At 54.5% G+C, this 23,708-nt stretch overlaps 1 protein-coding gene and 1 long non-coding RNA gene across 4 annotated transcripts in view; one reads left to right on the forward strand and one right to left on the reverse strand.

Moving 5' to 3' along the window:
- Positions 1-16,217, forward strand: part of LOC125175300 (uncharacterized) — a 103,638-nt gene extending 87,421 nt beyond the window's left edge. Inside the window, exon 4 of one of the 2 annotated variants that reach the window (XR_007155746.1) lies at positions 15,073-16,217. This is a non-coding gene — a long non-coding RNA (uncharacterized LOC125175300). Of the gene's footprint in view, positions 1-5,055; positions 5,431-15,072 lie in introns of those variants that run through there. The other variant, XR_007155745.1, reaches the window with a different exon arrangement.
- On the reverse strand, positions 1,949-19,942 carry AMOTL2 (angiomotin like 2). 2 transcript variants are annotated; one of them, XM_047875731.1, is made up of 10 exons: positions 19,726-19,942; positions 16,324-17,109; positions 13,298-13,604; positions 12,145-12,289; positions 11,659-11,751; positions 7,478-7,773; positions 6,401-6,705; positions 5,407-5,624; positions 4,679-4,849; positions 1,949-3,677 (listed from the first exon to the last, which is right to left on the reverse strand). In XM_047875731.1, the coding sequence occupies exons 2-10, from the start codon at positions 17,055-17,057 to the stop codon at positions 3,619-3,621; spliced, it is 2,328 nt and encodes a 775-aa protein (XP_047731687.1). In that variant the 5' UTR covers positions 17,058-17,109; positions 19,726-19,942; the 3' UTR covers positions 1,949-3,618. The 2 variants fall into 2 exon arrangements, with proteins under 2 accessions (XP_047731687.1, XP_047731686.1); XM_047875730.1 differs by having other exon boundaries at positions 4,679-4,852.
- Positions 19,943-23,708: the final 3,766 nt, after the last annotated feature.

Consider the following 23,708-nt stretch of genomic DNA (forward strand, 5'->3'; position numbering starts at 1 on the left):
TCTGGGCACATGGGCAAACACTCCTGTCCCCAAGGGTCTGCCCAACCCCAGCACAGCCTGCAGCTCCACCAGTTCCAGAACTTTGTTAGGCTGAATTCAAAGTGCACTGAGAAGCTTACTCAACCCTTTTTCTGAGAGGAAATGGCTCCCTAGACCCACTGGTGAGCCTGTGGCTAGAGGACCCCATTGCCCTGCAAGGGCACAAGCCAAAATATATTGGTGCCCTTCACATCTTTTTCTGTAACACATACTCAGGCACACATGTGCACAGACACATACACAAATACACATGCATGCACATATGCTGGGCATGAGGGATGGTTTCTTCATCCCCCCTGGTCTGGTCTGTGTCAAGAAAATACTAAAATGACTGTTCCCAGACTAGCTCCCACAAAAGGCACAGGTGCTTTGAGAGTCCCTGGCCAAAGTTGCTGGGTATTGACCTCAGGTCTGGGGTGCCCTTGCAGAGCTATTTTGGGGCCAGGTGGAGGTGAACAGGAATTTTTTCATCAAGGGTATTCTTTGGAATGCCCTTACCAATGGCACCGCCATTTTGTTTGGACACCACATCTTAGCAAGTGTAGCTGTGGGCTGATGCTGTTGAGGGAAGAATTGTGGGAATAGGAGCTCTGTGGCCTGCATCCTTGGAGAGGAACCTATCCACACAGCAAACCCTAAGCCAGGGCCTGGTAGGAGGAAGACAGGCATTGATGCTGCCCAGGTGGTGGGAGGCAGGCTGGAGAGCGCTGTGGTGGGTATGTGGCCACAGGGTAGGGACAGTTACATCGGCATTATGTTGGGTGGGGGATCCTTCATGGAGCGCTCCCCCTCTGCTGGGGCCCGTCAGAGTTTGGGATGCAAAGTTGCTGGGAAAAGTCCTTGGATATTCCCAATCCTTCCACTTGTTTGGCTCCCTTTCTTGTAGGCAGGCAGGCTGACTCAGGAAGACATGTTCTCTAGGATACTACTGGGTTACTCAATATGGCTGCTGAGTCCCTACACCTGCCCTGAAAATACTTCACCCACAGCCATGGTGGCTAACTGTTCTCTTCAAGTGTCCACAACCTGTATGGCTGCCTGCTGCCTCGTGGTCAGCCCGACTGCTCCTCACATCCTGATTGGGGACCTGTTATGCTGACTGGCCCATAGAGACAGGCACTTTGTTTCTGATATAACATCTGAGACTGAAGATGGTTTTCTATTTTATGGATTCAGTAATAAGCTTTCTTGGGCACAGGGAAAGGGTGGTGATACCACACTAAGGGAGGGAGGCAGGGCCCCAGAATGTGCCACACACACAAACACCCTCTGCTTGTGTCCAGGCAGAAGGCAAGCATTGCTCCTGGTCTCTTGGATGGTTCTGGGACTCCTTGTGCTGGGTGGAGCTGGCAGAAGGATTAAGCCACCTTTGGATACCCAATCCTACTGTGGAGTAACCACAGCATGTGGCTCAACAAAACTAGCTAGGACAAAGCTACCCATGGGGAGGCTGCCCATCTACCAGACCCTCCCAGCCTGAAGCATTCTCTGTACAAGTGGAAAGGAAACCAACCATGTCCTCATTCCAACTCTCTCCTTAAAGCAGCCTCACAAAATTCCCAGGACTTGTCATGGATCCTTGATGAGATACTAGGGATCATCCTAGCCTTGCAAAAAAGGATGGACCTGCCTTGTCCACTGGTATCCCAGTCTGAAAATGCAAACTACCCATCACTCCTTGTGTTCGAGAAACAGCAACAAGCCTGAGCTGCCATTTGTGGATATGGTCAAATATTTAAGAACCAAGACCCTCAGGAATATGGGGAGGGGGAGTAGCAGTGGGGGTTCCGTTCAGTGCCAAGAGTGCATGGGTGGCCCACCAAATCTCAACACTTTCCTTTCCCTCTTTCTGTCCCAATGTAGCCTCTCACTTGGGCTAAGACACCACTTTTAATTATTATTATTTTTTTTTTATTAAAATACTGTTATACCCAGTGGAATGCAGCAGCAATCCTGGTACAGGGTGGCATAACAAAACAGCCATGTTTACATTTTAAATATTTACGATAACTTAAACATACAGACACACATCATGGTCTTTGGCAGAAAATGTTCACAGCACAAAAAATACTTTAAAAGAAATACCAAATATTAATCCAAAATATATTAAGTTGTTTTTTTTTCTTTCACAATATTTTTTTGCCTTTTTTTCTCTTTTTTTCTTTTTGCTTTGTAAACAATGCACATGAACCAAATGTATTTTTCAGCTTTAAAGAAGGGTAGGGGGATGTAAAAAAATATGCAATTGTCCAGCAAATGCAAATGTTTAAAAAGGAAACTTGAGGAATCATGGGAATGAAAGGACACATACCGAACCTAAAAACAGTAAAGGAAAAAAACAGAGATTCAAGGAGAACTAAAAACAGTCAAGACAAACTACTAAAACCCACCAATGGGTCCTGGGGCTGAGCTAGGGGACTCTGTAAGACCAGAAGTCAAAGTCACTGCTGCTGGCAGGCTGTTATGTGGATGCTTTGCTCTAATTCCAAAGCATTGGCCCTGCTTTTCAGGGCACTGCTCACCGGTAGCTTGAGGAGCCAGCCTCACGACTGCCATTTTGTGACAGGGGCTCCATTCAGAAGACGATGTGAGTCGCATCTTGTAGCTCACTGACTAGTTTTCACCAGCATACTCCCACTCCCAATCCCTCCAGGTGGGAACAAAGACTCATGAGAACAAGGCAACTTCTCCAGTTTCCGTCAAGAGAATTAGAGCTGGGAAGGCCCCCATGGCTCATTTCATCTGGCTCAGGGTTCATAACCAAACTGACAGGACGTCCCAGGGACAGGAGCTGTGGAGCCATTTCAAGAGGCTGGTGACAGGGGTCCATGGGCATTTAAAACAGGGCTTAAGGTGGAAGAAAAGACAGCAATATCATGTGGATCAACCAGTATCAAAATCCATGGGCCAAGAACTTGAGAAGGGGAGAGAGCTGGGAGGCTGGTTGGCGATTACAGGAACCGTGGCAGCAGGGACAGGGGAACAGAGAGGGGACAGATCTGAAGTGGCACACTTCAGTCTTCTGTTCCACAAGAAAGGGGAATATATACAATCTGCACAGCTTACCCCAGTCCACTTAAACGGCCCCTCCCCACTCTGAGTGAGGGGGCAAGGCTGTAGCTTCTGCAGGATTAACACCCTCAATAGTCCCCAAAAGATGCCAAGTCTCCGTGATTTCAAGGAGGCAATGAGGAGCTGAGGAGCAGATGAGGTTGGCAGGGACCACACTCAGCCACAGGGGAACAGCAGAGCTGACCTATTACTGGTGTCCAGAGAGGGCTCAGCTCCCTTCTGGGCTTCCAGTTGCTACCCCAACAGTAAGCCTGGGAATCCTCATTCTGCGTGGGCCCAGGAGGGATGTGGGGCTGAGAAGCAGGGTCTTCTGGGTGCAGGTGCTCTCACAGCTCCCCTCACCCCTACAAGTATCGTTCCTAAGCCCCGGGCACCAGACGGTCAATGGGAATGAGTGCCTGGTTGGGGAAAGTGGGGCAGCAGCAGTTGGAGGGGCTGCTGGAATGGCTGACAGCGGCAGAGGGCAGGAGACAGGGAATGGTTCGGAGTCCCCAAGCACGACCTCCTTCAGATCAGTATCTCCACCATGTCCGACAAGTCCTGGACTCTGGATGTAGCGACAGAGTCTGGAGAGAGACAAGAGCATAGGCAAACGCCAGCGAGCGTTACAAGATTGTTCTTTTAAATCCTGACCCATTTTTAAAATTATTTATTTATTCATTCGTTCATTCATTTTAATTTAATTTTATTTATTTTCAGACAGAGCCAGGGAGGGGCAAAGAGAGAAGGAGACACAGTATCCCAAGCAGGCTCCGCTGTTAGCACAGAGCCCGATGTGGGGCTCAAACTCACAAAATGTAATATCATGACCTGAGCTGAAACCAAGTCAGATGCTTAACCGACTGAGCCATCCAGGCACCACTAAATCCTCGCCCATTTTTAAGATAGGATCTTTCTTCACCAACTTCCCCCCCCTCAACTGCCCAGGTGCTTCTAACTTGGCCAACCAAGCACAAGGCTCAGCCCCCATCCCCCACGCCAGCTCTCCATCCAGACTATCAGTGTCCAATGACATTTGTTTCTAACTTTAAACTGCCTGGAGGCTCGGAGGGAGGGGGGCCCAGAGAAGGAGGTTGCAGCATTCTTTTTGTGCCTGTGGTTTTCTGAGATGGCAAGGCACAGGCAAGCATGCAAGGGCTAATGTGAAAGGGAAGCAAAAAATTGAAAAGGCATCTTCTCAAATATCTCTGTCTTGGACTCTTTTTAAATAAACTCTTCTACCCTGAGATTGTTGTCAGGTAACTCGCCAAGCTCCATGACCTTAGATATTTAGATTGGTAATGAAATATGTAAGGAAGACTACGAAAGAGGAGGCAAAGTGCCCCCCACACAGGCGCTTTCTTTCTGAACTCAGGATCTGTCTGTGATCGGGGTTTTTCAGTTTCTCTATTCACACATCCAACCAGCCCTCACATTCACCCTGCCGGTCTATCATTGTGCACTGCTCCCCCTGCAGAGCGGGCCACGAGCCTGAGGGGTCTGGGAAAAAAGGGCCTGGTGCTCCAGTTCACACCCCAGTGTGCCCTCAGCCCTGCCTGGCACAGAAGCCCAGGGAAGAGGGACTTACCCAGTGAGGCTGTCCTCTGGCCACCGCTGTACCCCAGGAGGCTGTCGGGCTCCAAGCAAGCGGCAGCGCTGTCCGGGGGACCATCGGTCTGGGTACTCCCATCTCTGCTCCCGTGTTTGGCATGGGCAGGGAGGGGAGCTGTGGCTACTGGCTCCTCCTCAGGGGCCCTGTCTGCTGGAGAGGAAGGAGGTTGAGAGTTACTGCCTTGCCCACGAGTTGTAGCCCCATGAAGAACACCTGAAGTTAACTGTACCAACTGGGTTGCTCTTGATTTGTAAGAACTTCGATTAAGATTAAATGTTCCCGTTTCCAAATGGGGATGACTATCGGTTGCATTGGTTTCCAAACATTTTAAGTAGCAGAACCCTTCTTTGCAGATGAAATCTTAGAAGCATCAGGGACTCTTGAATTTCTGTGGCATCTGCTCAGATGAAGAAGTGGAAGAGCTGGCCTGGAAGGTACATCTGCACAGGAAGCCCTATTTTTGCTTAGATGGCAAGTGGCCAGGATCCACGGTGATGGAATTTATGGGGATGGGGACTACAGCATGCCTCTTCACACCAGCAGGATAGCTGTGGCCGTAGCTGTGGTTACTGGAGCCAGACGGTAAGCTGGCTCCCCTGGGCAAGGGGTCAGGAAACCCTGGCTCCTCTGAGCCTCAGTTCTGGGAGCAAAGGCCTGAAAGCAACCTACTCTTCTACCTGTGCTCCCCACCTGCTTCGTCTCACCTGTAGCCAGCCGGGCAGGGGCATCCACTTGCCGCTCACTAGAAGAGAGACCTTGCCAGCCCTGGTTCCCTGCCGCTGCAGCCACGAAGACAGATGGCACGGACTTGGCGGGCCTCAGGGAGCCCTGGGTGGCCTTTCCAGGGTCTTTCCTGGAGCGCTGCTGAAGGACCTTGATCACTGCATCCTTCTCCAGGATCTGGGCATGGAGCACCTTCAACCTGAGGGGTGAGAGGCCACGTTCACATGGTCAGACCTACAGATCCAGCGGCCTCCACCTCATAAAAGTTGGACAAAAAGCCCTCCCCACTGAGGAGCCAGGATGTATTCTCTTGTCCTTGTAATAGGGACCAGGGGTGGGGGGTGGGGTTTAGAAATGCCATCACAGTTCTGAAATCTGAAGCCCTGAAAACCTCCAGCACATGAGACACTGGGCCCTTCCTATGCCAGCAAAGGCAGGTCAAGGGGTGGGTTGGATACATCTGATGATAGCAATGGCACAATCCCTCTCCCGCGGGGCAATACCCCAGAGCTGCTGACCACCAAATGGGCTCAGTTGATGTGCTTGTGCTTTTGAGCCAGACATAGGTTGAACAGAAATCTTGTAGGGCCTCTGAGATCATTTTTGGAGAGAAAATACTAGCTTTCCCCAAGGCAGGGACCCAGTCCACATTCCTTCTAGGGTGGTACATGGTGTGGATTCACTTAGAAAGTCTTATTCTCTGATTTCCTGGGGGAGGGGGGAGCAGATAGAGGCCAGGGCCTTGGATGGCATCGAGTACCTCCATAGCCAAGGTCTCCCGGGCAGACCAAGGAGTCTCTGGGAGAGAACATGTGTGTGGTGCCTGGTGAGCCAAACACACAGGAATCAGCCCAGAAGTATGAGACTGCTGAGCCTCATTCATGGGGAGAGGAGTGTTTATCAGGGATTAAGGGCATGGCAGGGGTTGGACAGGGCCACCCCCACCCCCACCCCCGGTGGCCTCCAAGACCCAACCTGCTTTCCATCTCCTGATGCCTGTGGCCACCGGTGAGCACCTCGTTGAAGCTGCTGCTGGGCGAAGGCTGGGGGGAGTGTCGGATGAGAGTGGTGTCACGCTGGGCGGCAGCTGTGGCAGCTGCGTCCATGGCAAACTGCCTCATGGCGCGCTCCTCCAAATACTTCTGCTCCCACTTGGTCATATCAGCCTCCAGTGCCAGGATCTGCTCCTCTTTCTCCCGCAGTTGCTCCGACAGCCGCCGGGCGCTGAGCTCCGGGGACCCACCACTGCCATTGCCACCTGTGGGGGTGCCTGCCTGTCTCTGCGGAGAAGGGAGCACTGTGGTCAAGGGCGGAGGCTGGGGCGTGGCAGCCACTGGTCCTCGCCCACAGGAGGACTCTCACCTATGCACGGGTTTGTTCTGCCCTTCCCGGCACACCCAACCCGGCACCCTGCGGCCACCAAAGATGAAGCAGGTGCTACGGTTCCCCACACCCCTGTGGCCAAGGGTATAGGAAGATCAGGCCTGCCTTGCATAGGGGACCACGGAAAGTATCCTCCAAACTGGAAACGGATACTCTTAATAATTACACTGCGACAACTGGCGTAAATTAGGACCCACCTGGGCAATCCTGGACATTTGGTCACCCTACCTCTGTGTGAAGGGTAAGGTTGGGAGTGGAGACAGAACTCTATCTGGTTTGTAAACACCAGGGTTAGTAACACAGCCCAAAGCGAGCATAAAGACTCAGGATCTGGGTCACCATCTGCCCTCTTCATCTTGGGGAGACCTGTAAGAGCCGGCTAGTCTTCCACATCAAGGCTCCTGAGCTACTTTCTCTAGAGACCAAGGGTGCCAACCCCTGCTGCTGTGGAGCACAGAAACCCAGGTCTTGAGTCCCCAAGACCAGCACCTGGCCAAGAGGTAAAGCCTCTGCTAAGGTGGCTGGCAGGAGCTAGGGCAAGGAACACAGATCACCCCTGCTTTCCAAGGAGGTCTCCACCTGGATCTCGGCAGGGGCTCCTGGGCCTTCAGAACCAGCCTCCTCAGATACTGCCCTCCCTCTGCCGCCACCACAGGTCTCTAAGCTCACCTGCTGCGCACGCAGGGCCTTGAGTTCCTGCTCTAGGCGCGTCCGCAGACGTAGCTCCAGCAGCTCCCGCTTCTCACAGGCCGCCTGCAGCTGCCCCAGGGCCTGCTGCAGCCGCTCCACCTTCTCCACGTAGGCCTGCTTCTTGCGCAGCTCCTCCTCGGCTCGTGCGGCCCGGCCCTGCGCGTTGCTCAGAGCCTGCTCCAGCAGCTCTGCGCGCCGCCGCTGGTCCTCGATGGCGCCGCGCAGCAGGGCCATCTCCCGCTCCAGCTTCTCCTGCTCCTGCTGCTGCTCATAGCCTGCAGGGAGGTGTGGGGCTCAGTCTGTGATGGCAACCGCCCTAGCTCGTCCCACTGGGTGCCTACCACATGCTGGGCCTCAACGACCCTAGGAGTTAGGTGCCAGTATTTCCATTACCATTTTATGCAAGAGGAACAGGTTAAGTCACAAATAAATGACAGCACTGGACCAGGGCCCTTGCAGTAATAACTGGGCTGTGCTGCCTCTCTACTGGGACATGGGCAGCCCCAAACACTGTCCACTTGTGCCAGGTGTCACCATTTCCAAACCACATTCACAATTTCGCACAATGACGCTAGAGACTGGCCAGATAGGAAGTGTGATGCCTATTTCCAGATGAGAAGGCTCAGGTGGACTGTGACATGGCCATCATTCAAGTGAAAGAATGAAGGAACAGGGAAGAGAAGAAGCATCACTGGTTGCACCATGAGCCAGGCACTTACTTACACCTCTTTGTATAATAGCCTTTGATAATGGTCCCTCGAGGTAGGATGTGTGACCCCCAACATATTGGGGAAGAAACACAGGTGAATGGTGCTGCTAAAGCGGGGACCCAAGTCAACCTGGCCTCCAAAGGACCAGGCTGCTCTGGCTGTGGTGGGGTGCCCCTCATATCCACAGGCCTCCCAGAGTGAGCTCCAGGACACATTCTGTGGACCCAGGGCTCCCCAGAATAGTGCTGCATTGGTCTGGGGGACCACTGAGAGGGTAGGTGACCAGGCTTATAAAGAAATGCAACCTTTGTGGCACAATAAAAATGACTATGGTCCAAAGATTTGTGGCTGAAGTCCTAGCTAAGCTGACTTTTAAATCATCTTTCTTCCTTCCCCAAGAGAACTCTGCTCAGAGACCCACACTGCATTGCAGGGCCAAGCAAGGCCCAAGCCAGACCACGCAGTCTTCCAGCTGATACTCTAGGCTTAAGTCTACCTTCCATGCACCTGCCCGTTGGGAGTCCAGGCTAGCCCCCCAAAGAGTGTGTGGACTGCCTGCCTTACTGGAGAGTAGAAGGGGGTGGGCTCCAGGGCCTGCCTGATGAACTCAAAGGCACTGTCCCTAGAGCAGCACTGTCACAGTACAGTGGAATTTTCTGCTGTAATAAACCTGTTCTATACTGTGCTGACCTGTAGAGTCGTCACTAGATACTCATGGCTATTGAGCACTTGAAGTGTGGGGAAGGAACTGAAATTCTTCTTTTTATTCAATCTGAATTAATTCTAATCTTTGGGCCACATGTGGCTAAATACCTATCACAACGGACAATACAGGTTCTGGAGTAGAAGAGTTAAGGCTGGGGACCTGGGTAGGCAGAGGGAGGATTCATTTACTCAGGGCCCTGAAGCAGGAGAAGGGCACAGTCAACCCAGGTCAGCTCTGACTCACTCCGGATTTTTGAAGGCTGGGCCCAGGCTGGCCTCACTCTTTGGTGTGGAGAAAAAAGATGAGGAAACTCAAGAATACTGAAGTGGAGGCATCCACAGTGGGTTGACTGTTGACTTGGCATCTCATGAGTGTGGTGGAGGGGCTGGCAGAGAGAGGAGACTGGGGATTTGGGCCTAGGAACAATGACCCCCTCTGCATGTGTTCACAGAGCCTACAGCTCACAGAGCTTATGGGCAGCAGCCTCTCATCCCAGTCTGACCATGGCTGCCCCATCTTAGAACCCAGAACCTGAGTCTCCAGCAAGAAGCAAATGTCTAACAGGGACAGAGCTCGGAAAGTGAGGCCTCAGGACTCAAAGCCAGATCCCCAGGGAGACACAGACCAGAGCAGCCAGATCTGTCTGTATGAAAAGCGGGTGGCATTGGTGACAATAATCACGCTTTCCTCCTAGTTGTTGACTGACCCCAGAAAAAAAAGGTCAACTAGAGACATTTTCCCTGGAGTTTTGTGTTTTCTCCATAGGTATCAAGGAACAAGGAAAAGCTGCTTGGCTTTCCTCAGCCCTTGGGGTGGAGTGGGGGGACCTAGTCTTCTGTTTCTGGCAGCTTCCTGCTGCCTTGCACAATCTCTAAGGCCCTGGCAGGGGCTGAAGAAGCCTCAGCCTTGGCCATCCTCAGCCACCAGGATGAAACTGTTTGGGGAGGAGAGCCCCTGGGCCTGGGTGGAAGAGGAGCTGGGAGAATGGGAGGGTGCCAAGGGCGCGCAGGAAGGCAGAGCGAGCTGTGCGGTGGGGTGGGGGTGGGGGGGGGGTTGCGCCTTCAGCCCGGGAGAAAGCTACGGGCTTGGCCCCCACCGGCTCGGGCCTTCTCCCTTTGTCCCAGAGGGAGCGGCGGCGGGGGGCGGGCCCAGAGCGGAACAGCCCGGCTCTGGAATGCCAGGCATCCAGGTCACCCGTGGCTGCGAGATTAATGGCTCCAGCGAGGAGCCAAGAACAGCCTGGCGCTTGCTCTCTGGGGAGCGGAAACGCCTCCGGGCCGGCCTCCCCCCCCCTCTCCCCCCCCCCCCCCCCCGCCCCTCTTCGGCCGGCTCCCAGAAGCCTGCCTTGCTACTTCCTTTCTGTGGCGCCGCGCCCCCAAAGCCTGCCCTCCTGCAGGAGGCCCCCATTCTGCCAACAGCCAGCAACCCCTCCGCCCAAGCTCCCAAGTGCTACACGAAGGGCTGCTCCTTTCCCGCCCTCCCCCAGCATCATCACCTCCATTGCCACCTCAATCTGCTCAGTACAGCTTATCCTACTTCCTGCCCACCCCCACCCCCCAATCCGGTCAGTGTCGTGTTCTCCCATTTGCTGTCCAGGGCAGCCCCGGCCAGGGCTCTGAGCCCTCCTTGAGGAGGGAGGTGCTGCCAGCCAGAGCTCAGTCCTCAAGCCATTTCTCCATTTCTGGACACCCCCTACTATCCAGGCCATTCACACACACAGTAGGCTTCCTCAAAGCCACCCTCACCCGGGACACCAGCCACCCCCATTCCATTTCTCTGCAAATGCACGATAGCACAATAGGAACTTCTGATTGCTAGAGCTTCTTCCAGGTGTTCAGGGCTTCCTTTGTCTCTCCCACTCCAGGCACCTCCACCTGAGCCGTTCCCGTGCCATTCCCAGAGCCTCTCAGGCCAGTGGAGACTTCTCAGTCACTAATCTCCAGGGCCACGGACACCCTTGTTCCCTTGAATCTGTGGTTAGAAGGCCCTGCTCCTTTCTTAAGCTCAACCCCTCTCTCTTGACTTTCCTGCCCCTGTACCTTCCAGGGCCTGCTCCCACCCTCTGCCAGATACATGATAGGTGCTTAAGCATGGTTCTCCTAAGGAACAAATAAATCACTGATTGAATAGGCTAGTCAATGGTGAACTCATCCACTCTCTTCAAGAAGCCTTCCACCACCCATTAGAGTAGCTTCCCAAACCCCTTCCTTAGACTGCACCTGTTGTATAAGCTCGAGGAACCCATTTTTGGTCATCTGCAGGTACCTCCACTTGGACACCTTGTTGTGGCCCAGTTGCATCATGCACCCCAGCTTCTCACATTCCAACCAGGCGCCCCCAACCTTTCTGCTGTCTGGAACTTCCTGGGGAAACTCACATTCCTTTTCTCTCTTCTTACTTGCCTCCAGGGCGATCTGCCTCCCCCACTGCTCCCTATACCTTCAATCCTGCAGGATACTGTACTGTACTGACACAGCACCACAGCTCAGCAAATCACTGCACCCCAGCTGTCCCTCTTGTATCCACTGATCTCTCCAATAAATATGGAACCAGATCTTATTCTTTGGAGGCCACCCCTCCCAGCCAGTCCAGTCCAGTGCTGGGTGCATAGTAGGCATCCAGTAATCCTATGCTCAAAGCATTGCTTTCATAAGCAGGAGGGCCAATCCTCCCTGTCCACAGTCACTGCTGTGGTCTCGCCACCCACACATCTGTCCAGGCATCTGCATGTGACCCCTACTCACTTTGAGCAAGCAACTTGGCCACCATGTCCTGACTGCCTGCCTGGGCCTCCTGTGTCTTGGTCGCCAGGCGGCGGTTTGCAGATTCCAATCTCTCTGTTTCAAATGAAGGAAAAAACATTTTCAGGAAAGATGTTTGAGTATCAGGTGAAACTACCTGCCCAGGTGTCCCTTGGGGTCCTGTCTGTGGGGCTGCACTGTCCAAACCGGGGATGGGCTGATAGGGAAGCCCCCAGGCGTGCTGAGGGCCTAATGAGGAGAGAGCACTGAGCCACATAGATGGGGGCCCCACAAGAGGCTCCAAGGCATAGAAGAGAGACAAGCATCCTTCTGTCCAGATGGCCCCCTACGAGTTACAGCCTGGTTCCCTCCAAGCCAATTTACACTTATTTTTGCAAACAGCAGAGATTCTGAATGTCTCCCTGGAACAGAGGGATCAAGCCCTCCAGAGACGCTCCCCACCCCCTCTACCTGAGTGACCTCCCTCACCTCTGAGATCCCTGTTGAAGTCCTGCAGCCTCCTCATTTCACTGTCCATTTTGTTCCGCATGGTCTTCTCCAGGGCCTCCCGCTTGGAAGAGGCTCTGGTCAGGCTCTCGTGGGCCTCAGAGAGCCGCTGGATTTCACTTTCCAGCTGCAAGAAAGAGGCAGACAGAAGAGCTGAAGGAAGGGGAGAGATCCCTGCGAGTGGGTAGCAATCAAGGTCCCCTCCACAGGCCCAGGCTGCTCTGCTACTCTCCATCAGGAAGGGTGAGAGAGGAGAGAATAAAAAGCAACAGCAAAAAAATCCAGGTGGTTATAGTGGGATGGTCAGAAGCTTGTGGCCTCCAGATATGAATCAGACTACTAGAACCAGCAAGCGAGGGTCCCATCAATTGTGCCAAGGTCCAGATGCTGAGTGAACCCAGGGCCAGGTATTCTGGAAGTGGCTGCCTCAAGTGACTTAACACAGCTTTCCTGCACCCAACATCCAGAAAAATGCATTTTACTTTTGTCCAGTTCCTACTGAGAATCTGAGCACAGTGGACCAGGAGGGGGCACAAAAAGACTCCATCCATGTCCCGGGGTTTGAGCTATCTCGGACACCACCGGACAGTCACAGGAGGCCTGAGGCCACCTGTCAAAGCTGAATGCACAGCTGATAAACCTTCACTGAGGAACAGGGCACCAGACCCCAGCCTGAACTGCCTCTGCCTGGGAGTATTTCCTCCTCTAGCCATCACCATCCACTGCAGAGGGCCAGCCTACCCCCACTGCCCCTCCCACTTGGCTGCTGGCAGGTTCTGCACGTGCTCCGAGCTGGCCTGTGATTCTAATAAGTAGCTCGTTTTTTCCAAAAGGAGGGGCTTTCTTTTTGGCCAGGGCCAGCCTAGAACAGACTTACTGTTGTGTGGGGGACACAAAGGGCTCTCTGTGGGAGGTGTCCGCAGGAGGGGGTGTGTGCAGGGGAAGGGTGTGCAGGGAGCTGGTGAATGGGCTCTTTCTAATCACTACTGGCCAGCAACTGCTCACACTCCAGGCCTGCTCTGCCAGCCTTGCGGCTGCTCCCCAGCTGTCTAGAGTTGGCGAGAGAGGGCATATGAAGCATGAGGGGGTGGGGGCCAGCTCCCCCTCGCCCCTCTGAGGCCCCAGGAAGGCCTACCTTCTCAATGCGGCCAGCCTTCTCTGCTGAGCTCTCCAGCTCCCTCTGCAGCCTCTCATTGTCCCTCTGCAGCCTGGCATTCTCCCTCAGCACAGTCTCCATCTGGGCCAGGTGGGCGCTGCCTGAGGTGGCTGAGGACGCCTGGCTGCTTGCTGGCCCCTCCACTTCAGGTGGACTGAGCGAGCCTAGGGTGCCATGGCTGAGAGCAGCTGGATGTGGTGGCAGGGGGTGCTCCTGGGCCGGCTGTAGGTACTGGTACTGCTGTTGTTGCTGGAGGAACACAGGGGGCACCTGGGCCTGCAGGATCCTGGGGAACAGAAGAGACAGTGTTCAGAGACTGTATAGACCCCCATGGTTCCCACCGCTGAGCAACCCTGAGTGGGCCCAGCCCTCCTGGCATAATGGAGGAGGCCTTTTCCACAGTGTCTACCTAAGACCCTCAAGGGCCAAGGGAATGGGGCTAGAGGGGGTTAACATCAGGATGCTTATTTCATGCCCAGCCTTACTGTGGCCAAGGCCCTGGGGATCAGCCTGAGTAGTCCTGGTCCTTGTAAGCAACCAGTACTTAAATAAGGCATCTTAAACAAGGCACACTTGACCTTTCTAATCCATACAAGGTTCTTTTTGGGTCTGGAGGCCACGTCAATCATGACTTGAGCACACAGTCTTCCAGGCCCCTGGGCCACTTGGTGGCTGAGCCTCAGCAGCTACCCCTCTGTCTGTTATAAGCCTCTTACACTAGCACCTGCCAGTGTAGCACATCCATGTTTTCTCCCTCCTATTTTGGGTCCATCACCCTTCACAGAAACATTTTTAGAATACTGTGGCTAAGGGCAGAGTGGTGAGATAGATGTCAGGGTAAGAGTCTGAGCTCCAAAGTCTGACAAAACAGGCATTCAAATCCCCACGGTGCCAGCATGCCTCTACTAAATCATGAGGGTGAGGATCTCCAGCCTCACGGGGCACACCAGGCAACACAAAGCCTGGCAAGTGCTGGGCCTACAGCACATGATCCACAATGGGGCGCAACCTCTACCTCTCCTACTGACAACTGCAGCCTATTGTCTTCGTAGAGTAAATGTAACCCACGCACTAGATGGGGCCACCTCTGGACTACCGCAATACCCTGAGTTTAGGGACAATGTTCTACTGGCCTCTAGCAATGGTGCAGCATTCTCCTCAGAACCCTGTGGAGGTGGGGGTGGAAGCTGGTCACAGAGACTTGCTGGGGCCTTGTGACTCCAGGTATAAAAGAACAGACTTCCTCAGTTACACCAGGAATTTTCCAGGCCCCAGAAGCTACATGAGAGCTGAATTCCACTTCTGGGTCCATCCCCTCAGCACTCATGCCCTTCTTCCCCGGCTCCTCTTAGGACCCTAGGCTGAAAGAAAAGTCCCTGCCCCTAGTTCCCAACGATTAAGCCTTCTCTGATCAGCTGAAACGAAAGGACGGGCAGATCTGCTTCTCTTACTGCCTAAGCTAGAGCTCCTAGTGAGAGCTGAGCAGAGGGTCTCCACTGGAATGTCCAAACTCTCCCTGCACTGCTAAATGTGGCATTCTCAGGGTTGCTTCACAAACTTTCTTCCCCCTGCACTGGGCTAGGCAGACACAACTGGCATTCTTTGAGGATGACTTAGCTCTGAGGAAGAATAGTCTCCTTTCCCTTCACACTTGCTCTCCAGGCCCCCCCTCCCCGTGTTGCCCCTCCCCCTCCCTCCCTTTTTTGTTCTCCTGCGGTCTACTTCCTTTCCACGATATTATCTTTTCCTGACAGGGCTCAATAAGGCTGCTCCAAAACTAGAAACCCACGACTCAGCTTCCGAAACTCTCCCTGACCAAGCCCTGAGAAAGGAGATAAGATGGGGACGCGAGAGGTGGAGGCTGGAGAAAACCCATAGGGTTCCGTCCTCTACTTCCCCCATACCAATACCATGGCGTCACTCATTTCTCGAGAGCAAGGAAAGGCATCTATCCCAGGAAAAGACCAAGCGGTGGGAAAGTGGGTGACTAAATGAAGACTCAGCAAGAATGAAGAGAACAAGACTTCGACCTTGAGGCTCCAGAGGAAAGGAGTCTGCAGATTCAGGGGTTTCCTGGACCACCATCGGCGGGGGAGATGCAGAGTGTGTGACATGAAGGGTGTGTGTCAGCTTCTCAGAAGGTGCTGGGCCAAGTCAGAAGCCTGGGGCAGAGCCTCATTTCTAGGAACCAGTATTTCTGCAAGCTGGGCTTTCTGCCTCCTCCTGGTCTCCTGCTTCCATTCTTGCCCCTTAGAATCCATTCCCTACATGCAGCCTGAGGGGCCTTTTTAAAGAAGTAAGCCAAATCACATCCTCTAAAGGCTTCAGAATCAAGTTCTACATCCCCCAGCAGCCCTTTCCAAGGCTCCACAGAAAGGGGCTTGCCTGGACCCCATGTCCTCTCCTGCTACAGGCTCCAGCCACCTGGAGCATGTGGGAAAACATGAAAGGAAATGAATGGTAGTGACAGGGCAGCTCCTGCCCTGGTGTAGGACACAGAGAGGTCTTTAAGGAGGCCATCTGGTCCTTCCTGCCTCCAGTTAGGAATGTCCTCCATTAATCACAGAAAGCAAACTGTCCACTTGGTCTTAAGAGTCTCCAGAGAAGGAGGTCCCACTTTCTTGCCACTTAGCTTGGAAACAGTTTGGCGATGATTCCCAACCCTTGTCTTTAGCAAGTTCTTTTGAAAACCTAACCTTTAACCCCCTGCTGTAACTTGTACCCTCTGGGAACCTTAGTTATTTGACCGCTACAGCTAATTACACAATGGTATCCATCTCCGAATTAAAGCAAAAGATGCCACTAAGTTCTCATGTGACCTTGGCTAAGTCCTACTTTCCTCCAGGCATCAGCCCCTCCTTCTTGGAAAGGAGGCAGGTATCAACAGCCTTCCTCTGGGGCTGGCCAGCCCTGACACAAGGTGCTGCTGTCTGGAGGCTCTCCACCCTGGGGAGAACTACACTGGAAGAAGGTCAAGAGCTTGAAAGAGCAGGGTGGGCAGTTACCTGACTTCAGCATGCTGGAAGTGTGGGCTCCCGCGGGTGCGGTACCGTGGGTCGGTGACAGCAGTGGCGGTCTCATGAGCCAGCACAACGTGTGGGTACTGAGGCGGAGGTCCACGGGGCTCTGGGCCCTCGGCAGGAGGGCCTCTGGGTGGGGGCCCCTGCTGATTGCGGGCCAGCTGCGGGAAGCTGTGGGAGGAGCTCATGTGGCTGGGGGCCCGGGCACCGTTCCTCTCCAGGGACAGCTGCAGGAGCCGTTCACTCAGGGAGCGCACGTGCCCATGCCTCAGCTCCCGCAGCGCCTCATCCTGGCTCCGATTGCCTCCGGAGGCCCCTCGGGGATCCCGGTCCCCTACGTGTGGCCGGGGCCCTGCCTGTTGGGCCGCATAGTACTGCGAATGGGCTTTAGCTTCTTCATAGGTGGGTAGCTCCTCACCCTTGCTGGGCTGTGCGCACAGCCGGTAGAGGGTGTTCTCTGCCAGGTGGGTCTCACCGCCCTGGTGCTCCTGGCCCTGGGGCTCCTGCCTTGTGGCCTGCTGTAGCACCTGAGTGTCCTCGGGTGCCAAGAGCTCCACGGAGGCCTGGGGGCTCCCTGTGCTCCCAGCCCCAGCCCCACCCCGCAGGGCCTGCTGTTGGATGGCCAGCAGTGTGCGTGTCTCAGTCAGGTTGCCATAGCGCAGCTGCTCCTGGATGAGGCGGTGCAGGACTGTCCCCGAGGAGTCTTCCAGAGTCCTCATGCTTCCTTGGCTTGCACACCCCTGCCTGAACAGTGGCCGGTGGCACCTGGCCCTAGGGCACCCGAGAGAAGAGAAAGAAGAGCAATCAGTGGGAGTACCTGGGAGAGGAACAGGAGGACTTTCCATTACACTCTGGCCCAAAGCAGAATGGCAAAGAGCAAGGCTATGGAGGGTCACACAAGGCTGGGTTCAACTGCCAATGCTGCCGCCTACTGATTAAGGCAAGTTGCCTAACCTCTGAGCCTCTGTTTCTCCATCAGAAAAATGTAAGGAATAATGCCTGCTCATGGAGTTGAAAATTAAATGAGGCAATGGCTGCTGAGCTCCTGGTGCGCAGTGAATCCTTAGCAAAGGGTTGCCATACCATCATATTCACACTTAGTATGGAGGCATAGCTGCATCTTTACTATGTCTAAAGAAAAAGACACAGTAACCTAGTGGGTAATCAATCACCCAGGAACCCCAGCCTCCTGCAGTCTGCTTCCCATTGAAAAGGCTGATGAGAGACTCCAGAGCAGGGGTAGTTCAGCCATAACCACTGAGCAGGCCAGTCTAGGGATGGACAGGGGCCCAGTTTATTGGCAGGTGGTAAAGAACGAGTCCAGCCTAGTAAAAGCCTTGGGCAAACTGCCCCTAGCTCCCTCTAGAATGCTGCATGCCTAAGCCCTATTCTTAGCAGTTAACTCACCACCCTTTACCATGCTGAGCCCTCCCTGTCATGGGATGACCTCGGCAGTTACTCTGCAAGGTGAACAGGAGAAAGCTGGTTTGCTGAATATGGGATGAAAGAAGAGAAGCTACAGTAGGACCATGGTTTTGTGAACTGAGGCAAAAAGGTGCCACTCATCCAGGTGTGCGGGTAAGTCACACAGTCTGTGTGCTGACAGCAACCGCATGGATGCTCCAGGAAAAAGAAAGGGTAGCACCCTGTCTTTGATTTTATGACCGTCCCCCTTACACACAGACACACGCACTTGCTACATCGGAAAAGACCTCAACAGTCCTATGCCACATAGGGGATGGGCACTCAGCATTTTGATACCAGTAACACCCATTTGAGCCAATTGGAGACGTAAGCGAGCAAGGGAGAGGCTCTTGGTTGCAGGGACCTGGGGCTGGGGCCTGGAAGCCTCAAGTGCAGGGAGATCCTATCTCCTGAGGAAGGTATTCTCTTCTGAGCTTGGGCTCTCAGTGGCTCATGTCCTGGAAGACCGCCCACCTCACCTGGCTTCCTTCCCACAGCCTCCTCCAACACAAACCTCCAAACTAGATTCAGGGAAAACCAAACAAAACCACATCTCCATAGGTCCTTGTGTATGGGGGGAGGGGAGCAGGCAGAACGTGGCCCCGCCTCCGCCACAGAACTAGCCCCAGTGCCCTGCTGCTATTTGGGCTTGGTAGGTTGGCAGAGCAGCCATTCCCAATCCGCTCCTTCCTCCTGGCTGCCCAGAAATGAGAAGAGGGAGTGGAGTCTGGAAGGCATCTCTGTACCCATCCTTCTTGGCACCCCACCATGCGGCCCCTTCTCCCTACACACAGGAGGCTGGAGATGCAAGACTCCAGAGTTACCAGAGGCAAAACAAACTGGAATCAATTCGCCCCAAGGTTTCATCTGCGGGGCATTTCCTAAAGTAATCAGTTTGGGCTGAAACCTGCTGAGAAAGACCAGGGAATGCAGAGCTTTCTGGACAGATTCCTGGTCTCCTCTCCGCCAACGGTGTGCCTGGGAGCAGGGAACACCTCCGGGGCCTCGCATCCGAATCTGTCCCCGTCAGACGCCTCAGATGCACATCCCTTCAGCTGAGGCCTTACTAAAATCTGCGACCACGACCCGGGCCGTGCACCTTTGCTGCACCAGCGCTCCTGGTTCTCTGAACCCCCACCCCCTTCCTAAGTAAGCACGTAACTCCGGCTCTCGCCCGGGCTCACGCTCGCCTAAGGAACCCAAGCGACGGTCCCTAAGTCAGATTGCACCCCAGCCAGGGATCCCGCCCTACCCAGACTCCAAGCCGACCACGAACACCTGGAGGCCGCCGGTGCACCTAGAGCGAGCAGGGGAGGGTAGCCGGAGGCCCACGGAGTTCTTTAAGCGTCGCGGGTCCGCCTCCCTCCCAGCCTCCCGAGCCCTCTTTGTTTTCCAAATGCTCCAACGCTGACGTCACCGGGCTGGACGGCCGGCTGCATTCTTTCTAAGTGAGAGCCAGTCAGTGGCTCCAGAGAGGATTTTCCAAGGAAGACAAAGAGGAATTCTTGGACTAGCTGGGGGCAAAGACACCTGTAATCCCCACCTAACCAACCAGATCAGCCCCAGGGCCCTGCAACTTGAACTCTAAGCGGCGTCTCCTTCCCTTTTCTGCGCCGCTCTCTCCAACCCACGGCCCAAAACACATGACACCGCTCTCCCCAGAAGCTGCCCCCTCCCCCAGCCCCAGGGGACCCCGCGCCAGCTAGAGCCCCCGACCCAGGCGCATTGCGGAGCGCCCTCAGCGAGGAATGGTCCCGGGTCGCCCCCGCGGCTTCCTGGAAAGGGCGCACTGCATCCCGAGGACGCTTAGAGCGCCGGGCTCCCGCTCCCAGAAAAGAGCGGGCTGCGCCGGGGCTCTGGCTTCGGCTGGACGCGTCTCTCCCGACCCGAGCGCTCCCCGAAGCGCCGAGCGGCCTTCCTTACCGCTGCGGCCCCCGGATGCTTGGCGCAGTCAGACCCGACGACCCGGCCCAGCTCCGCTCAGCTCAGCTCGGCGGCGGAGGTGTGCACTAGGCGGTGGCGCCGACGCTCTGGCCGCTCGGGCCCCAGCGCGCAGCCCCAGGGTCGGCCCGCGCCGGAGGCGGCTGCTATGCCAGGAATGTGAGAGTTTCAGGTTCCCCCTCGGGATCAAAGCGAACCACAAATAACCTCTCAGCGCGCCGCCCTCCTCCGCCCTCCGCCTCCTCCGGCTCCCTCCTCCCGGCCCCCGCCTTCCTCCCGGGAGGCGGCGCTGCGGGCCAGGCGCCCGGCCTCAGAGCTCGGTTCCCGCGCGGCCCAGGGCCCTCCAGGACGCACTGCGCCTCTCCCCACGCCACAGCCACGCTTTGCCTTCAGGGCTGCGGGAGAAGAATTAATCCCCTCGGCCATTACCGCCCCCCAAATGCGTCCAGCCTTCCACTCACTCCTTCTTCCCTGTCGGCTGGACGATGCCGGGAGATGGGACAATCGCGTGTCGCTGAGGGGTTCTGGGTGTTGCTGCGGGAGAGGGCTGGGGGGTGATGCGCGCGCGCGCGTGCGTGTGTCAGTATGTGTGTATTCAAGGGAAGGGAGACCGCAAAGGTGTCCACACCTGCCTGTCTTGGATCCTACCAGCCCCTCATCCCCCGGCGAAGAGAAGACTGCTTCCCCTGGAGCCTCTTCCCTAACCCCCCACTGCTTTCACCGCCAGCGGCGACCTTTGAATTGCCCTGTTATTGTTTACAAACACCTTCGCCAGCTCTTTTAGGGCCTGTCTCCACAGGAAGTGTGAATCTGAGTTGAAAATCTTCTGGTTAATTTGATCCACCTAACCAACTGAATCACCCGCCGCCAGGCGCTCTGTCCAACTCTTCCGGAAAAAGGTAGTAATCAGCACCCCTAAATTTACGCAGTGCGCGCGGTGTGCCACCACCCGCTTTTCGCCTCGTCATCCCGGTCAGCCCTCCCAATCATCCTCCCGATCATCCTCCTGGGGAGTTCTGTTATCATCCCTGTGTCATAAGTGAGGAAACCAAGGCTCAGGGAGGTTAATTAGCTTGCCCCAGGGTCACAGAGAGCGTGAGTGATGAAGCCAGGCAACCTCTGGGCTGCTCAGTTTTTTTCTCAAAACCCTTCCGTTGCCACCGGAACCCGGGCTCCCTAGAGGTCCAAGACAGATTCTGGGAGCCCTCCTCTCTCCATCTGCTCTGTTTCAGTCTCAGCTTCATTCCCTCCTATACCCCTGCCAGTCAGGGCCCTCCCTGGTGTCCACCCATCTTGGTCCTGCTATTCTTGACCTGGATGAAGTTCTTTCCTCTGCCCCTAGGATGCTCCCTCCCCCACTTTTCCTGTAGGCTGGTCCATCTGTGCTGGCCTACACTTCTTCTTCAGACACACCCTACCCACCTGTCCTTACCCTCTCCCCAGCCGCCTTTCTCCTCTACTCCCACAGTTCTGTGTGCCACTCCTGAGCCCTGGCCACACTGGGCCTCCCAACATCTGCATGTGGGGGACTCAAGACCCTATCCCCTGGGAGAGTGAAGGCCAAGTCCTACCCCCAGTAAGGTCCTTTCCTCCCCTCACCATGGAGTTTACAAGCCCCAGATCTGCTGGAGAGACCAGGGACGAGAAAACGTTTTAAGTTCAAAGAGCTATTTACTAGCCAGGGACATTGTTAATATTTAATGAAGTCCTCCCCAAAGATGTGTGTCTGTGTGTGTGATTTACTCAGAAGCCAAATATTGCATTACAAATAATGATCGGCTCTGAGACAAATGAGAACATAAGCCTTTTTGCCAAGCTAAGGGGTATTTGGCCATCCAAAGACCATCTCACAAAGAGAAGCTAAGGCCAATATGTCACTGTCCCAACTAGATACACTTGGTAAAAATTTTAGAACTAAAAAGGAAGGGAGAAGAAGAGGTCCCAGGTGGCCTTACCCCGTGGATGGAATTCTTCTTGGAGACACTTGGTGGAGGTATGAGAGTAGGCATGTGCCCTCTGGGATTGCAAAATCAGGTGAAAGGTCATATGGTAGAGCCCTATCTTTCAGGGACGTTTTGGGGGGGGGGGTACCTGACAAAATGCTTGACAAACATTCTTGAGATGGTTACAGAAAGGGGCCCGCTCAAGGCCGCTAGAGTCAAGCAAATACATCTTGGAGTGGATAAACCTGCTGTAGACCTAAATGGGCCCCTGTGACTCCTCACCTCTATGTCCCAGAGCAACAGGAAGGGGTAGGGATCCCAAAACCTGGCGGGGGCTGAAATATACACACATTTCTTCTTTCTTTTCCTCTTCCTCTTCTCCTCCTCTCTCCTCCTCTCTGTAAGAAGGTTGGAGGGCAGGGCCTCCCAGGCAAGGCAGAGCCAGAGGCCTCAGTGAAGCCTGCCTGAGTTGTGCGGGGTAGTTGGGTGAAAGATGTACCAGGGGCAGGTGTGCATAGGTGGGCACTGGGTTGGCTAGGCTGCTGGTACATAAATCTTCCCATATGGGAGGGGAGGAGAGGCTCTTCTAGTGAGCGAGCCAGTGCTTTCTTCCTCCCAGCTTTGTCTGTCTCCACCCATCTTTTCCCCTTCTCTCTTACCCTCTCCCCCTGCAGGTAATGATTCTTCTCAGGTGACAGCATGGCTGTCTGGGTCTGGAATCCTGCCCAGGAAAGATGCAGAGGTGACCCAATTCTCAGAGTAAGTCAGTTTTGATGCCTTTGCTCTGGAAAGTTCAGCTCCTAGGGGTGTGGCTGCATCACAGGTGTGGACAGGGCTTACCAAGGGATCCTCCTTAGCCTAGACCTGGACTTGGGGCTGGGTCTGTGCCTGTGATATGGCCTCAATCTAGCATTGTGTCCCACTGTACCAAATGGGAACATGAGGGGAAGAGAATGGTCTCTTCATTGCCCAAATGGTTGATTGGTAGAGGCGGGGCTCCAGGGCCCTGGTGGCAACATCAAAGGAAGGCTCTGTTAGTTGTGAAATTCTCCCTTCCAGCCTCCCCTGGACACTTCCTTTGACAGGTTAGGGGAAACAGGAAGCCCACCAGAATCTGGAGCAGATAGTAAATTCACAGGAAGAACCTAGATGTTGGAATGGAAGTTCCAATGCTCCAGTTCCAAGAGCCAAGCTAAGGGCCTTCTTCTCTTTGTTCTGCATTCCCCCTTCTCCATGTCCTCCTCCATCCAGGTTTTCCCCCCAATCCTCTCCTACCACTCACTTCCCTTCCACTCCAGGTCCAGAATCTCCATCAGGCAGGGGTGCCTTACAGAGTCTTTGTGTTTGGGTGGTTAATTCCTCCAGAGAGGGAGTATCTTTGAAATTAAGTCCCACAATGGTTGAGGTTAAGAGAGTGCTGTCCTAAAAAATGAAGGAGCCCTGACTTTCCAGACTACACATACCACTTGGGCCCCTAGCCTTCCTCTGTGCCACTTCTGAGGTTCATGCAGGCCCAAGGATGGGATGATTTGTGCAGGCCGTAAGCTCCCATTTCTTCCCCCTACGTTGGGGGCTATAATTGCCCAGAGCCTCCCAGTCCCCAGTCCTTCAAGGAAAATGTGTCTAGTGGATATAGGTGAGTAAATAGGTAAATTGCAGGAGTGTACCCTTCAGTTTATTCTTACCTGGGCAGCTGTCAGGCTGGGACTGGGGATCTAAGAACTGATACACTCAAGGCAGTAAAGAAAGGAAGGTCATTCTGAAATATTAATGTGCCCCCAAATACCTGCCTTTTCTGCAAAGCTACCTTGTACCGAGTGGATACTGTTTTAGTGAATGTGCCACTGCTCCTTGGAAAGACCCTCTCTGTTATTGGCAAGAGGCTGCAGAGCATGTGAAGAGGCCGGCCCCTCGGTTTGCAGGGTCCTTGTAGAAGACCCCAAGGTAGGCTTCTGTGGCCTTTGGGGCAGGGCCAATATGATGAAAGAGTGCCCCCTAGTGATCCTCATCCCCAACTGCTTG

This window comes from Prionailurus viverrinus, chromosome C2 (assembly GCF_022837055.1).
Source record: "Prionailurus viverrinus isolate Anna chromosome C2, UM_Priviv_1.0, whole genome shotgun sequence".
Classification (NCBI taxonomy): Eukaryota; Metazoa; Chordata; class Mammalia; order Carnivora; family Felidae; genus Prionailurus; species Prionailurus viverrinus.